At 35.5% G+C, this 17,668-nt stretch overlaps 1 protein-coding gene across 4 annotated transcripts in view; it reads right to left on the bottom strand.

Annotated features, from left to right (window-relative positions):
• LOC144979763 (monocarboxylate transporter 7-like) overlaps positions 1-8,292 on the bottom strand; it is a 29,320-nt gene extending 21,028 nt beyond the window's left edge. Inside the window, exons 1-2 of one of the 4 annotated variants that reach the window (XM_078926801.1) lie at positions 7,838-8,292; positions 7-340 (exon numbers count right to left, since the gene is read on the bottom strand). In XM_078926801.1, the coding sequence (XP_078782927.1) occupies positions 7-208 (202 nt within the window). In that variant the 5' untranslated portion in view covers positions 209-340; positions 7,838-8,292. Of the gene's footprint in view, positions 1-6; positions 341-1,696; positions 2,343-7,837 lie in introns of those variants that run through there. The other 3 variants (XM_078926798.1, XM_078926799.1, XM_078926800.1) reach the window with 3 other exon arrangements.
• Between the last annotated feature and the right edge of the window lie 9,376 nt (positions 8,293-17,668).

The raw sequence follows: 17,668 nt of genomic DNA, 5'->3' as shown, positions 1-17,668 counted from the left end.
ACTTACCTCCTCCTAACAAAATGCTGACACAGGTGGAGTGTACAACAGCCGTATTGACCCGTGTCGCTCTAAAGGTGTCTTGCCAATCCAAGTACATGACAGATAACGAAACGGGAATGCCAAACCCCATACTGAAGGTCAAGATAGAAAACGCCAACACCAGCCGTTTCCCAAACACGGTCTTGGTTGTTTTGGAATAGTTATCCATCCTATCAACCCCTCTATCTATCTATCTATCTATCTATCTATCTATCTATCTATCTATCTATCTATCCATAAACCTATCATGGGTATTGTAGAACTGTTCTCCATTGTACGAAAGCACAGGCCGAGAGAATGGCTGGAGAGAGAGAGAGAGAAATAAAGAAGAAATGTCATATAGAGCAATATCAACGAAATGGTGATTTCATCATATCAGTTAGGTCTGAAGTCGGAATGAAAAGATGACTTTAGAATTAAAGTGATCCGATATTTACATTTTCGTTTTTCGTTTCTTGTGCGGCTATGTGGTCCTGAGGTATGACACTCGCTTTCGGATCGGAAGGTCCTAGATTCGAACCTCGTTTGGAAAAGGCTTTTTACTCACATTCTCTCACCTTACTCAGGTGTAAATTGAGTTACTAACCATTGACAGCTTTGTCTCATTTTGAAAAAAAATATGATATCGCATAACAGGCGTCATGTCTTGTTCTACATGTTACGTGTTGCTGTTAGTTAGGGACCCTTTGTAAAGCGCTTTGAGTACTTTTAGTAAGGCTATATAATAGCTGATGTATTTTTTAATACTAAGAAACTATTTTCACTCTCCTCCATAGAACTAGTTAACCTAAGCATCACATTTTTGTTTATAAATTCCTTTTTTATTCAGAACATAAATCACCCCTATATAATACTGTTTTGAGATTATGGGTCACAGTTATGCTCAAGGCACTTTGCACAAAGTCCCACGCCAAGAGCAAAGTACTTAATATGAAGGGCAGGACATAACGCTTTCGGGGGCTATTTCAACATTTTTTTTTTCTTCACCAGAGATAAAACTCTTCGGACAAGTTATTATAATCATGGGTACGTTGGGGAAATGTGTGTAGGTATTCAGGGATATTGATTTGCAGTTGGATTAGACTCCTACACCTCCAGGTCACAATCCGGGTAGAAGAAGAAGAAGAAGAAGAAGAAGAAGAAGAAGAAGAAGAAGAAGAAGAAGAAGAAGAAGAAGAAGAAGAAGAAGAAGAAAAAGGGAAGAGAAGAAGGAGGAGAATAAGAAGAAGAGGAGGAAGTAACGAGGATACTTACTACTACTATTACTACTACTACTACTACTGCTACTACTACTACTACTACTACTACTACTACTACTACTACTACTACTACTACTACTACTACTACTACTAATAATAATAATAATAATAATAATAATAATAATGATGATGATGATGATGATGATGATGAGGATGATGATGATGATGTCAGACATCATCATCATCATCATCATCATCATCATCATCATTACTCTCGTTCTTCCCGATACCTTCTCCATTTCCTTTTTATCCTCTTTCTCGTCATCAAAATCATAAAAATATAGAACATTACATGCCTACGTAGTAAGTTATATAACAAGGAATTTACTGATATAACTTACGATAAAGATAAAGAAAACAAAACAAACAAAAAAATCAACGCTAGACCGAACACTCACCTGTGTTTCCAAGCTACTAACTGAACTAATTACAGAAACACACATCAAGTATGAAGCAACGACATGTAAAACACATTCAGAGTACCGACTCACAGGCTCCTGGTATTCTATCCGATTATGATTGTATATTACACTGAATGCTCTGACAAAATACAATATTTCTATTTTCGGTCAGAAAACAAGTCGGCCAACTTCAATGACCGACTAACCAGTTAACTGCCGTACTCTGGAAAGAGGGGTATTTAAAGATTTGGCCAGAAAACTCGTCCTTCAAATATCAATCGATTTAAAAGACCCCCATTTTGGCAACAACAACAACAAAAAAAACTCCCCAAAAAACTCTCAAACCTGGGACTTCACGAATGTTATGAAGATAGAAATACGTTGCATCGGTATGACATACTCTGAAAAAAAACAAACCCTTCATGGCACGTTTCACAAACCCTTCCTCGCACGTTTCAGTCGTATCCATTGATCTGGTCGCAGCCAACCGTGACGAGCTGCTTTTATTTGTTGCATTTGAAACAATTTTTTTTTTTTTTTTGTAATTGTAATGAGGCTAGCACTATTCAGTATCTGATACTTATACTGAATAGTAGTGCGGAGCGGTCTCAAGCATGTTTAGGACCGCCGGTTCTACGGTCCTTGGGAAATGTGAACCACAAGGACCGGTTCGAACCGGTTCTTTTTCGACATTGGCCAATCACAAGGCGTCATTGTGACCTCCAAACGATTGGAACCGGTCCTGCAGTAGATGGCTGTCGAACCGCTAAGTGTAAGTGAGAGCGGAGAAGGCGTGTTGCCTCAAAACATGAAAATAGTGCTATAACACTATCTATTAAGCATGTGCTTGTGTGTGTGTGTGTGTGTGTGTGTGTGTGTGTGTGTGTGTGTGTCTGCGAAGATTGATGGAGGGGTCGGGTCAATGTTAGGGAGTGAAAGAAAAATGGATTGTTAATATTTAATGTCTGTGACATGCTGGACCAAAAGTATGGGAAGTGGGTAGAGTTTGTTTTGATTTTTTAAATTTTTAAATTATTTTTTTTGGGGGGGGGGGGGGGGTTGGTGTTGTCTCCATTCCTTTTTTATCTTTTCGTGCGGCTATGTGATCTTGTGGTATGACACTCGCTTTCGGATCGGAAGGTCCTGGGTTCGAGCCTCGCTCGGCGCCTAGTTTAGTCCTTGAAAGACTCTTTACTCACATCCTATCACCGTACTCAGGTGTAAAATGAGTACCTGGTCGTCAACATTGTTGTCTCTGTCAGAAAAAAATTGTAACATCGCCTAACAGGCGTCATGTCTCGTTCTACATGTTACGTGTTGCTATTAGTCAGGGACCCGTTGTAAAGCGCTTTGAGCACATTTAGTGGATATTGCGCTATATAAAAGCTCACGTTTTTGTTTCTTTTTTAATAAAATAATTTTTTCTATCTTTAGATAGGACGCTGTCTATCCCAAAGTACTTGTCGCCAGATCTAACAAACCCAGCTACCCATTCACTGCTGAATAGACATAGATCAGAAGAAAATAAAGCTCGACTGCACCCGGGATCAATCTCTGGCCCCATGCATGTAAAGAGAGTGCTCTATCAACTGAACTATCGGGCCCCCCAAATAATCTAATGGTGGTTTTTAAAAATACAGACGTTATAATTGTTATTTTTGAAGAAATCTATAGTATATGAAACTTGTATCATTTGATTAGTAAAAACACCAAACGAAATAAAAATATTATTGTATCATCAAATGACAACAATGCGAGAGAAAGGAGTGGTGACGGTGACAACAGATAGCCAAAAGAAAAAAAAATCGGACCAGCTAGGTTCGAAACACACACAGGAACACACACATACACACAAACACACATCTTATAGTAGTCACATTCATTTCAAAGAATAACCCATTAGAAAAGAGAGGTGATGTCGTCAAAATAGATCATTGTCATTGCAATCATTAGTGTGTAGTAAATTAGGAAATTTACCCCGAGTAATGGAATCGTCCAAGGCGTCTCGCGGCCCCTCTTACCCCCAACCCCCCCCCCCCCCCCACACACACACACACAAGAGGGCGTATGTGCAAGAGAGGGTTGGTGCGATTAATTAAGTGGGATGGGTGGTTAGGCGAACGACCTAGGCAAAAGGACCGAGAAAAGGCAGTAAAGAAACTAGAATCACTGGGACCGTTCAAATAGGGGAGCGTTCACATATTACGCCATCAGCTAGGGGGGGGAGGGGGGGTCTACCAAATGTTGACATGTGTTGACATGGGGGGGGGGGGGGGAGGGTCAGACCCAAGATGATGTCATCAAAACATAGGCAAATTAAGCCTATTTCAAAGTTTGTTCCTTTCAAAACAGCTAAAGATAAATTGCTATGATGAGTATTGCCCATCTCTCAAGAAACAAAATGGGAAAGGGGTATCACTTCTCAAAAGGCGAACTTGCCCTAAATGTTCATTGTATCACTCCTCGATCACAGCAATGAAAGACCATTCACGAAAATGCGGCATACATGAAGAACAGCAAATGGGAGAAAATGATGACGATGAAGATGAAATTGATGATACTATTTATAGTACATTGCCAGAGGTCCAAGGCAGAAACATTTTTGAATCAATTAATTTTATGTTTGGAAATTGAAACAGAAATTCATTCCACTAAAAGACTAATATGCTATAAAATAATTTGCCTCCTATACTATTTTAAATTACACTTTCTGAATTTTTTTTAATAGCACCTGCACCAAGTAGCCTAATTTAAATAATGTTTGTTAGATTTTATCTTTGCAAATTTAAATTTTATGTCCCCATTGTATCGTAAAACATAAATTATCAACAGTTTCTGAAATTAATAAAATGTCTGAATGTGTTTTATCAAACGTTGATAATCAATGTTTATGGTTTGAAAAACGAATAATAAATATTGTGAAATTAAAGTTATCTTTTAGTTTTTATTAAATTAGATGACGTCATCATCTGTTGGGGGGGGGTCAGGTCAATGATGACAAGTGATGACTTGGGGGAGGGGGGGGGTCTAAAAAGGGCAAATTTTTGATGACGTAATATGTGAACGCTCCCATAGAAAGATAAGAAGTGAGGATATAACGTTCGGTTCAACGGTTCGGCCAACGGTTCGGTCAACGGTTCGCCAGCTTGGGACCGGTCCTCCGGTCACAGCCAAGGAACCGTGGGACCGGTTCTTCGGACCGGTCCTCAGCGCGGCACAACTGAATAGTGGTTTTGCACTATTCAGTATCTGGTACTGAATAGTGTGTTTTGCCCTATTCAGTATCAGATACTGAATAGCGGTTTTGCACTATTCAGTATCTGATACTGAATAGTGGTTTTGTACTATATTAGTATCTGACACTGAATAGTGGTTTTGCACTATAATACGGTGTTTTTTTTCTCCGAAACCTGACAAAGTTATGGGAAGAGGGCAGCTGTGGGAGTGACTATGGGACTCAGAGAAGTGTACACCAGTGGGGAGTGAACCTGGGACTGGGTTTCGGTGGGTTTCGTAATAAAAAGCAATTACTTTTTTTACGAAACCCGACGACACCTGGCAATATCCGACAAAGTTTTGGGAGGTAGGCAGCAGCGTGTGTGTGTGAGTGTGTGTGTGTGTGTGTGTGTGTGTGTAGGGGGGAGGGGAGGGGATGAACCTGAGATTCAGGGAAATGTACACCAGTGGGGAGTGAACCTGGGACTCTGGGTTTTGTAAAAAAGCAATAACAAAATGGGGGGGGGGGGGATTACTTTTTTACAAAGTTGTGGAAAGTAGGCAAAGCGTGGGGAGTGAACCTGAGACTCAGTGAAGTGTACACCAGTGGGGAGTGAACCTGAGACTATGGTTTTCGGCGGGCTTCAGCTAGTTTCATATAAAAGCAATTACTTTTTTAGGAAACCCGACGAAACCTGGCAATATCCGAGAAAGTCATGGGTAGTAGGCAACAGTGGGGAGTGAACCTAAGATTCGTGGAAGTGTACACCGGTGGGGAGTGAACCTGAGACTGGCTTTCGGCGGATTTTGAAAAAAAAGCAATTACTTTTCGTTTACGAAATGCGCCAAATCCCAACAAAATCGGGCAAAGTTATGGAAAGTAGGCAAATAATGGGGAGTAAACCTGAGACTAAGGGAAGTGTATACTAGTGGGGAGTGAGCCTGAGACTATGGTTTTCGGCGGGTTTCAGCGAGTTTCACATAAAAGTAATTACTTTTTTACGAAACACGGCAATATCCGACAAAGTTGTGGGAAGTAGGCAACAGTGGGGGGTGAACCTGAGACTAAGGGAAGTGTACACCAGTGGGGATGAAGATATTTTGAACTATGTTAATTGCACAATAGCAGAAATTAAAAAATTACGATCAAAATATGTTTACAACTTTGAATCGGGCTGTCAGTTACTGCACGTGTTCAATCTGGAAGTAGATCAGCAGTTTATTTACATACAATCGAGATTGTCGCACTTTTCACTCTCTCTTTAAAAAGAGTTCCTCATGGACACTGAATAGTGGCAAAGCACTATTCAGTATCTGATACTGAATAACCACTTCGTTGTAATGAAGCAGTAGTAGTAGTAGTAGCGTATGGCTACACCTCCAAATTATGTTTGTCGATCCATGATGTCAGGTCATCTCCGGCTTCAAAGATTGTTCTAATTTTGTTACTGGGCATTGCAGGACCAGATGATCGATGGTTTGACGTGCCCCTTTGCAGTATTGGCAGATTGGTGAGTTAATGAGTCTCCATCGATAGAGGCTTTCTTTGCTGCGACCATAGTTGGTTCTAAGTCGACCCAGTGTTTTCTTTTTGCTGTTTTAAAGTCAGGAAGGCGCAGAGTGGGGTTGGTAATGTTTTGTCCATTTTTTGGCAGGTTTGATTGCCATTCATTGGCCCAGGCAGTGGTGATGTCAAGGTTTTCTATTCCGGACTTGTGGAAGGGTCGTCTGGACTTAAGTCGATTTGTTTGTGGGGCGTCTTTTACTATTTTTGCCAGGGGGGGGGGGGGTATTTATTGCCAATATTGATTGGGCCTTGTTTAGTTCTTTTTGATTTGACAGTGCTCCTCTTAGGTGTGGAGGGGCAATTGCGCTGGTAACTGGGTGCCATTGTGTTGGTGTGGTTTTTATACAGCCGCCTATCACTCGCATGGTGTCTCTTAATTTGGTGTCAAGTGTGTTTGTATGTGAGCTCCTTGTCGATACTGGAGCACAATACTCAGCCGCACTATAACAGAGTCCAAGCGCTGTTGTCCTCAATACTGTCTGGGATGCTCCCCATTATGTGCCAGCAACTTTTCTGAGAAGGCAGTTTCGTTTTCTGACTTTATTTGCACAGTTCTCGAGATGCTTTCTGCACGTTAGTTGTCTGTCTAAAGTGACTCCAAGATATTTGGGATTATTGTCGTTTGATAGTATTGTGTTACCGACTTTTACTTGGAGGGGTTTATTTGCCATTTGGTTGTTCAGGTGGAAAATTGTGGCCACTGATTTGGTGGCGTTCATTCTTAATTGCAGTATGACTTCATTACAATTACAAAAATTACAATACAACTATAACGAATAAAAATCAGCTCGTAACGGTTGGTCGCGACTGAAACATGACAGGTAAGTTAAAGACAGACAAAAAGCAAGTGTTTTAACCCCCCCCCCAAAATTATTATTTTTTAAAAATATTATCTTTTAAATTATAAAATAAAGAAACAAAAACACTTTGTCTGTGATGTACAATTCTACCTGACTACCCTATCCTATTTGGTATGTTTTAGGTCCATTGATAGTAAAAAAATATCACAAAGTATTTAAAAAACAATTAGAAGTCACTAATGTTTTACTACATTCAACAACAAGGACAGGACGAGGCGCGTTAACCAAACGATATATTCATCCTATTCGGTAACCGAACATCAAATAAAAACAACTTGTAACGTTAGGTTGTAACTGAAACACATTAGGCATATTGTTGGCATGGCAGACAACAAAAATGTTGCAATGGAAATAAAATGCAGTATTTGATTTATTTTGTGGAATTATCTATTTTATATTATAATTGAAAGGTAAATTACGTACAGCAAATTGTTCTTAAACGTAGTAATATTTAATAACCTGCAAAAATGATCATTGATAAGTGTGTGTACTCACATGTTCAAATATTTAGAAACTTTTAATGGTTTCAAGTAGGTTTGCACGTCAATACGCATGCGTCACAGTGTGTCAAATTTAACAATATTTATATTATTAACAACTATATTATCTTAAAGGGGGAAAATAGCGATGAATTTTCAAACCACATGAACGTCAGACTTTGACGGCAAGACAAATAAACACATCTGAATGTTATAGCTCATATGGATGACATAATTTCCTAAAATGTCAAGTTCGTAAAATCAAAAGCTGGCAAAGCACTTTCTTCCTCCATCGCATTCTCCACCGGTGTTTACCAAATTATGTGCTTACTTATCAACCATTGGATCATGGAACAAATCACCGCAATGGAGAACGAACGGGTGAGCGAGGGCAGCACCGACTGGTGTTCATCAGTAGATGGATGTGTGTCAAGTGTTGAGCTGCCTAATATTACGAAAAATGCGTAGAAATACGAAGTTTTGACTCCAAATTCAGAAATCATGAGCATTTCAAAGTCATTAAAACTTGTTGAAAATTAAAGTTTGGTACCAGACTGCATAATAATATAAAGAATTTTAAAGTGTTATTCGAGCTTCTTGATGGTAAATTGTTGATCTATAACGTTTACCAAATGACTACTATTTTTATCTCTAAAAAACAACGAATTTTTAAATTTTCGAGTAGCAGGTCTGGTCAAGTGCTAGAGACTCCTCACAAAAAAAACACCACCAAACACAGATATACACAACACATCAACCATACTATCTGCATACATCAAAATAGAAAAATTATTATCCATATTAAACTATTATAACACATACATTTAAAAAATCATAACCTTTCAAAAGAATCGGTGTATAAAAATACCATAATAATAATAATAATAATAATAATAATAATAATAATAATATAATAATAATAATAATAATAATAATAATAATAATAATATATGATAATAATGATAATAATAATAATAATAATATATGATAATAATAATAATAATAATAATAATAATAATAATAATAATAATAATAATAATAATAATAATAATAATAATAATAATAATAATATATGGTTTTTATATAGCGTCTTACCACGCATCTCAACACGATCAATGTGCTGAACCGTAACGTGATATATTTCATTCAAAGATACAACCATTCAAACAAAGCAATATATTTCTACAACATGTAAAAAAAAAGAGAATTCCTTATCATTACTGTCTCTGAGTAGTTTCAGATAAGAGGTACCGAACATTCAAACGCATACTCGCCAATTTTGTGAGTAATTTTAGGCTTCTCAATAATGTGATTTTCAGACTTTGATCTCAGATTTCAGGCTGGGACGTAGAATTTAAGCACGCCATTAATGTATCCAGGACAATCAGAGTACAAGGATTTAAAATCTATAGTACATATCTTATATTCTATACGTTTCTCAACGGGAAGCCAGTGGAGTTCTCTAAGGAAGATCCGAACCATTTCAGCGCCAATCCCTTGATACCAAAAGGACGTTCGAGTCGATTCAACAGAATGTTGTGGTCTATCGTGAGAAATGCAGCCGATAAGTCCAACATACATAAATGGTTTTCTCTATAATAAGCTGATTGGAATGGCCCATGTATAAAATGCAATTTTAAATGTAAATTTAATTGCTGAAGAACTGCTTTTTCCAGATTTTTGAAAATAAACGGAATATTTAAAACGGGTCTGTAGTATTTAAAATCGTTATGGTCCAAAGAGGGTTTCTTTACAAGTGGGGTAATGAGAGTTGTCTTAACGCAAGAGGGGACGATACCAGTTTGCAGTGACTGATTAATTATTTTAGTTATTGATGGAATAAGCTCGTCAATGCAAAAATTAAAAGCGTTGTTGGAAGGGGATTTGTCTCACTGGATTTATTTGGGGCCTTCATAATTAGATTATTATTCATTTTTATGAGAATGGCTGAAAAGAATTTAAAGTGTCACCATCTAAAGACTGTTGGTCTGTATAAAATTGTCTAGGTCATTTCGATTTGTGTCGATTCTCTGTGTAAATAATAAAGCGACATTTCAGGTAACTTGGTATCATTGTACAAAGAAGGTAGAGGTGATAATGTTGATGTATTGAAATATATAGATAGATAAAGAATAAATCATTATGTTTAAAGAAATTTTTAAAAATATGCAAATAGGTATAAATTAATTAAATAAGTAATGGGAAAATAAAGAACCTAGTGGCATGCAGTACAAGATTAAGAGAAGACAATGTTTTATACTTTAAAATTGATTAGGGATAAACACTATAAACGAGCTTAAATTAGAACTATTATCGTCACAAACTGTCGTTACCTACGGTCACACAATATTGACATCTGAACACTGAAAATTCAATCTTTGTGGATTTATAGTCAATGGAAAGAGATGCATCTTTGTGGATCTATAGTCAATGGAAAGAGATGCAAGTTAAATTCAGACTCATCATTGAGGCGGGTTCAGGAAGATAAACACAGTTTATATGACTGAAGACTAAGAAGTCTTACTCATAGACTTTAACCCATTTATAATTTGTTTGTTAAAATTAGGTTGTTGCATCATGTTTTATCAATTCATTAATACGTAACAACGTAAAACAAACAAATGCTTTGTACCAAAAACTCACTCTCAGACTCTTGCCTTATTTGTATCACCTATAATATCCTCAAGCATAGTTATTATTTGATAATATAATGGCGTGGTTCCACCGCGGTGCATGGCTTAGGAGTAAAACTGTTCTATCTGTCTTGGTTTATCACATATTGAGTAATTCATTTTAATAACGAAGGAAGACAATTCTACGCAGCTATGCCATAATATATGGAATTATAATTTCATGACAGAATCATATAAATTAACTCTGTTTGAAGAGTAATTTCACTTATCCTGGAGAATCTGTAGACGACAAAGCCCTAGAAGTCCTCGTCAGTCAACGAATAAATAATAGACACATTTCATTTATTTAAAGGACACACGTCCTAAGTTTAACTTATATTTAAAATAACAACACTAAAGCGTGGATTATTATAGACGAAAAACTTGTGAACCTTAATCAGTCGTGTTTGTCATACTATTGCCCAACAGGAGGGTATGTATCAAATTACAATGTTATTAGTATAGAAACTGTCTATTAATTTGATATTTAACATACAATATCACTACATTTAAATGATGCTGTTGTATTTTATAATAATGATTCTCTAATGATATATCATTATTGTATCTGATTAATGCTTTCTTTACATTGTAATTGATTACATTAAAATCTATATATCATCAATGATGTTGATATGATACTTGTAATTTGATATTTGATTTCAGTTATATTACCGTTTTTAATATAATACCATTGTTTTACTATTGATACAACCAATCATTTGTAAAAGTTTTATTCTAATTTTATTTGGTTAAATATTTATCTATATCTTATATTCAATTTATAACCGATTTGGGACCTATTGAAATAAGATAATAATTGATGTGTTAAGAGAATTTATTAATAAATTTCTATACAAATTAGTAATTTAGAGTTTGACACTCTATCTACAGCACTTTATGTTGGCGTGACACCTCGAAGACGAATTGTCGAAGGCTTTATCCACAACTTTACTTTACGTTGGGTGACACCTCGAAGACGAATTGTCGAAGGTTTTATCCACAACTTTACTTTACGTTGGGTGACACCTCGAAGACGAATTGTCGAAGGTTTTATCCACAACTTTACTTTACGTTGGGTGACACCTCGAAGACGAACTGTCGAAAATTTTATCCACAACTTTACTTTACTTTGGAGTGACACCTGGAATACGAATTGTCGAAGGTTTTATCCACAACTTTACTTTACGTTGGGTGACACCTCGAAGACGAATTGTCGAAGGTTTTATCCACAACGTTATGTTGGAGTGAAATCGAAGAACGAACTATCGAGAAGATTTCAACCACAACTTTACTTTGGAAACGAAGGACGAGAACGAGAAGTTTCCATCCATAACAACCGTAACCAACTTTGTTTCGACTTTGGAGTGGTCAGCTCATCAAACGTTCCACCCAAGCAAAGTTCAACATAACCTAGTCGTGATACTGTGTATTCTGATTCGTCTGTGTGTGCACTGGACAGTTTGCCGTAACTTGTATTATTGTTAATTTAAGTTCTTAAATTTACCTGTGTTATTTTACCTATTAATCTCAGCTATCAAAAATTTGAAAAAAATTTATGTCAAGATTCGAATCAATTTTTCTTAATTGAATATAGATTTTAGACCCTGTTGATGCCACATCAAAAACGTTTTCTTCTTTAAGACCGATAAAAACTACTTTAAAACCGCTGCCATAAAATTCGAGATTTTAAACTGTAAAAAATTGTAAACAAGTTACGCACCACAAATAAAAGTATGAGATGAATTCATCATTTTTCAAAAAAAAAAATATTTTGCTGACACGTAGTTCCGGCTAGTGGTAATGAGTTCACGTCATACTTGTTTCCGAATAAAAACAATTCACTTTAACTCCAAAAAACTTACAGCTCGTGTAGTTTGCCTTAAATTTTGAATTTATGATTTATTGCGTATTATCTACATCCTGTTGCAAGTACCAATATGTAATCTCTAGTTTTAAATCATTTGAAATACTGATTATAATAAACTTGATATTATTATATTATATTAACAATGATTGCTGTTTATATAACTTTGAAAACTTGTATCTATGCACGAACGTTTCACAGAGCACTTAAAGGCTTTTCAAACATATAGTATACTATACGATACGATAGGGCACACTCGTAAAGCTGCGAAAAGAAATCTACTTGTATCTATCGATAAGCCATTAAAGAGGACGGCTATGGAATTGGAATTTCACAATCAACCCTGAGAAGATGATTATCGAAATACGACGGAGAGATCACCCGTGTGGAACGACGTGATAGGAAAAGGATCCAAGACAACATTGATATAGATATCATCCAAAGATGTATGGAGCTGGTTGAACGTAAACATACATCCGACTAAGGAATGGACGTCTGATAATTCGGGTAGAAAAAGGCTCATGAGTTCTGGACAGAGTATCATTGTTATTCTTGCAGGTGGTGAAGATACTGGGTATTTAGAAGAATGCCATACCATTTTTTCTTTTTTGCATCATCTGGAAGGTAGAGACTATCTTTCTGGGGTCAATGCAGAGGTGGTTGAAGACTGGCTAAAGAACCGTTTTCTGCCTTTCCTCGAAGCACCCAGCCGTATTGCATTGGAAAACGCTACAATTCGGTGGCTCATGAAAACCTCAATGCTCCAACTCACGTTCTCTCGTCGTAGTCGGGTGTAAAATGAATACCTGACCATTAACCGCGTTATCTCTGTCTGAAAAAATTGTGAAATCGCCAAACAGGTGTCATGTCTCATTTTACATATTACGTGTTGCTGTTAGTCAGCGACCCTTTGTAAAGCACTTTTTGAGCACGTTTAGTGAAAAATGCACTATATAAAAGCTTAATTTCTTTAAAAAGCTCAAGTTTTGGTATCTGGGTCATCCCGACATTATACCGATTGACATATGTGACCCATCATCTCATCGGGGTATTATCACTGCACGTATCGGTAAAGGCAACGTGTACTTATTTGCAGGTCTGGTGACCCAAACTGTTCTGGTATCATTGTTGTAATGGAAATACTTTCAAACCAATGAAAAATTAAACTAATTATTCTTTTCTCCTCAATAACCACCGCGTAAACAATAAGACACGATTCTCCCATTAAGATCCTGTTTTGGAATTCCAGACGAGTTCCCAATCGCTGCATGACAATTTAACATATTGATAGGGTGCGTTGCGTTTATCCACAAAGCTCAAAAGATCCACCAACCGTATGTAACGTACACACACGCAAATATAGTATAACCTTGAACGTTTATTGTCTGATTGACACAATTTAATCACATAAACTATGTATATCCTTGAACGTTTATTGTCTGATTGACACAATTTAATCACATAAACTATGTATAACCTTGAACGTTTATTGTCTGATTGACACAATTTAATCACACAAACTATGTATAACCTTGAACGTTTATTGTCTGATTGACACAATTTAATCACATAAACTATGTATAACCTTGAACGTTTATTGTCTGATTGACACAATTTAATCACATAAACTATGTATAACCTTGAACGTTTATGTCTGATTGACACAATTTAATCACACAAACTATGTATAACCTTGAACGTTTATTGTCTGATTGACACAATTTAATCACATAAACTATGTATATCCTTGAACGTTTATTGTCTGAATGATACAATTTAATCACATAAACTATGTATATCCTTGAACGTTTATTGTCTGATTGACACAATTTAATCACATAAACTATGTATATCCTTGAACGTTTATTGTCTGAATGATACAATTTAATCACATAAACTATGTATAACCTTGAACGTTTATTGTCTGATTGACACAATTTAATCACATAAACTATGTATAACCTTGAACGTTTATTGTCTGATTGACACAATTTAATCACATAAACTATGTATATCCTTGAACGTTTATTGTCTGAATGATACAATTTAGTGATAACTAGAAAAAAAAAGCTGGCTGAAAACAATAACAAAGAGGCCAGTGACATCCATTTTGTTCCCTCTACGTATAGTCATATTATTATATTGTAGAATACACCAATCAAGCTTGTCCGTCTTTTGTGTGATTCTATATATTAATATCCTGTAACAAAATGGGGTTATTCAGGGAGAGTTACTTCCCACTATGTTTTAAAATGATATTAGCGAAGCTTTAGAACAGCATAAGAAATAGGTGTAAACATTAACTCATTATTGTTAACTGTCCTTTTATTTGCCGATGATATGGTTTTATTCAGTGAAACAAGAACTGGTTTGCATCGAGGATTAAATTGTCTGAGTGATTACTTTTACATGTGGGGTTTGCACGTTAACACAAAGACCAAAATCTAATGCATTGATTTTAAAAGACGTGGAAAGATCAGGACGATGGACAGGTGGTTTTATAGAGAAACATTATAAGAAACAGTAGAGCAATTCAAATATCTTGGGTTTATGGTCGGTAAGAGTGGAAACTCTACAAAGGAATACAGAACCTCGTAGACCTCGGTCGTAGAGCAATGTTTAACTTAAAATCTTTGCTCCACCAAAATCAGGAATTGTCTCCTTCCACCCAACTGCATCTGTTTAAATACTTTTCCTCCTAGGCTCTGTAAATTGTAACACAATTGAAGATGAGTATAATTAAATCTGTGAATGTAGACGGTATAACTATTTCAGAGATATATATATCTACCAAATATTTAATTGAGAAGCCTAATATGTACAAGTTTATACATTTTATAAATAACTGCACAGGGATATTATGTCGAAACGTTTTGATCGAATATGAAAAGAAATGTTAGTTAGGCACCTAGTATCACTGGAAAATTCAAAAGCATTTAGTCTTAAATCTATTTGTATTTTTTCCCTCTTCAAGTTTAGATTTACATCCCGATGAGAGGATGGGCATGATTACGTTGGAAACGATTTGCCTCTAGGTTTGAATGCATCAATGAATAATAGTATTACATGTATTATGTGGCTATAACGTTGTCTATAAGACATACTTGAATCCTATGAATTAATTTATCAATTATTTCTTTTTTTTACTTTTCAAATAAAATATGTATTTATTTATTTTATCACTCAGCGCTTGTACGGGTGTTTATTTAGGTCAGTGTGTGTGTGTGTGTGTGTGTGTATGTGTGTGTGTGTTGGGAGGGTAGGGGTGGGGGGAGGTATGTGTGTATCTGAATGGGTGTGATTGTGTGTATGTGTGTGTTTGTGAGTCATTATAAACTCGATTGCCCTTGAGCTTGGCAAACATAAAATTATTATAATATTGATATTAATAAAATGTTTACGTACTGTTCTCATTTTTCGCTATTAGAAATGTATGAGTATCATGCGACGATAGATATGTGATTGATGATTAATGAAGAACATCCTCAATCCTCACAACCGTTGATATTGCCATCATTATAATATTGTTGTCTTTGGCTATCTGTCATGGAAGATGGTTTGGTTTTATCATAATGATATCTTTGTTGTTGATTTTTACTGTCGCTGTTTATTACTATTATTATTATTATTATTATTATTAATATTATTATTATTATTATTATTATTATTATTATTATTATTATTATTATTATTATTATTATTATTATTATTAGTGTAGTAGTAGTAGTAGTAGTAGTAGTAGTAGTAGTAGTAGTAGTAGTAGTAGTAGTAGTAGTAGTAGTAGTAGTAGTAGTAGTAGTAGCAGTATATAGTTAGAAGTTAGTAGTAGTAGTAGTAGTAGTAGTATAGTAGTAGTAGTAGTAGTTAGTAGTAGTAGTAGTAGTAGTAGTTAGTGAGTAGTTAGTAGTATGTAGTAGTAGTAGTAGTAGTAGTATAGTAGTAGTAGTTTAGTAGTAGTAGTAGTAGATAGTAGTAGTAAGTAGTAGTAGTAGTAGTATGAGTAGTAGTAGTTAGTAGTATAGTAGTAGTAGTAGTAGTATGTAGTAGTAGTAGTAGTAGTAGTATAGTAGTTAGTAGTAGTAGTAGTAGTAGTAGTAGTGTAGTAGTAGTAGTAGTAGTAGTAGTAGTAGTAGTAGTAGTAGTAGTAGTAGTAGTAGTAGTAGTAGTATAGTAGTAGTAGTAGTAGTAGTAGTAGTAGTAGTAGTAGTATAGTAGTAGTAGTGTAGTAGTAGTAGTAGTTAGTTAGTAATAGTAGTATAGTATGTATAGTGTAGAGTAGTAAGTATGAAGTTGTATGTAGTAGTAGTAGTAGTAGTAGTAGTAGTAGTAGTAGTAGTAGTAGTAGTATTACTATTATTATTTCTTTTGCTGTATGAATATTTCACGATTACATAAATCATATGTAAACAAAGTTCATGGTACAGTGTAAAAATTCATCATCGCCACGGTTGTTTTTCATGTTGTTTCATGAAGTGTGAAATGATTGTGTTGTAGACAGCTGTTGCCCACAAAGTCAAGTATTAATTTCGTGTGTTTTTAATGAAAGTAGTTGATTATCGATTTATAATTCGATATATTAAACGATTAATGACTTAGTTATATTTTGTATACAATTTACTCATCGGCATCATCATCATCATCATCATCATCATCATCATCATCATCATCATCATTATTATTATTGTTATTATTATTATTATTATTATTATTATTATTATATTATTATTATTATTATTTTATATTATTTATTTATTTTTTATTTTTTTTTTTATTATTATTTTTTTTTTTATTATTATTATTATTATTTTCATTATTACTTTTATTATTATTCTTGTTGTTTGCTTTGCTTCATTATTGATTTTACCTTTGTTGACTGGAAATATGTTCATGTATAAGTAATATTGGCAATTGTCTAAAAATACACATTTAAAACACATAACACAGACTGGAGTTTTATATCAATGGCATTCTTCAATCATTTATGGTTTTTGATTTTGTTTTTGTTGTTGTTGCTTTTGATTTTGGTGTCAATAAGAAAAGCTTGGGGGGGGGGGGGGCTATAGCTCATTTGGTAGAGCACTCGCTTCACACGCAAATGGCCCAAGATCAATCCCGGATGCAGTCGAGATTCTTGTTGGACCCCCCCCCCCCCCATGTCTACCCAGCGGCAAATTGGCAGCTAGGTCTGTTAGATCTGTCGGAAAGTGCTTTGCGATAGTTCAATACTCATAAAAATGGCTGGCTAAAAACACTAACAAAGAGCCGAGTAACGTCAATTTCGTTCCTTCTATACAAGTTACAGTTTTGC

The sequence above is a fragment of the Berghia stephanieae genome, chromosome 9 (assembly GCF_034508935.2).
Source record: "Berghia stephanieae isolate SIO BIC M18660-M18661 chromosome 9, UCSD_Bste_1.3, whole genome shotgun sequence".
Lineage (NCBI taxonomy): Eukaryota > Metazoa > Mollusca > Gastropoda > Nudibranchia > Aeolidiidae > Berghia > Berghia stephanieae.
This window is presented reverse-complemented; position numbering and strand designations above follow the sequence as displayed.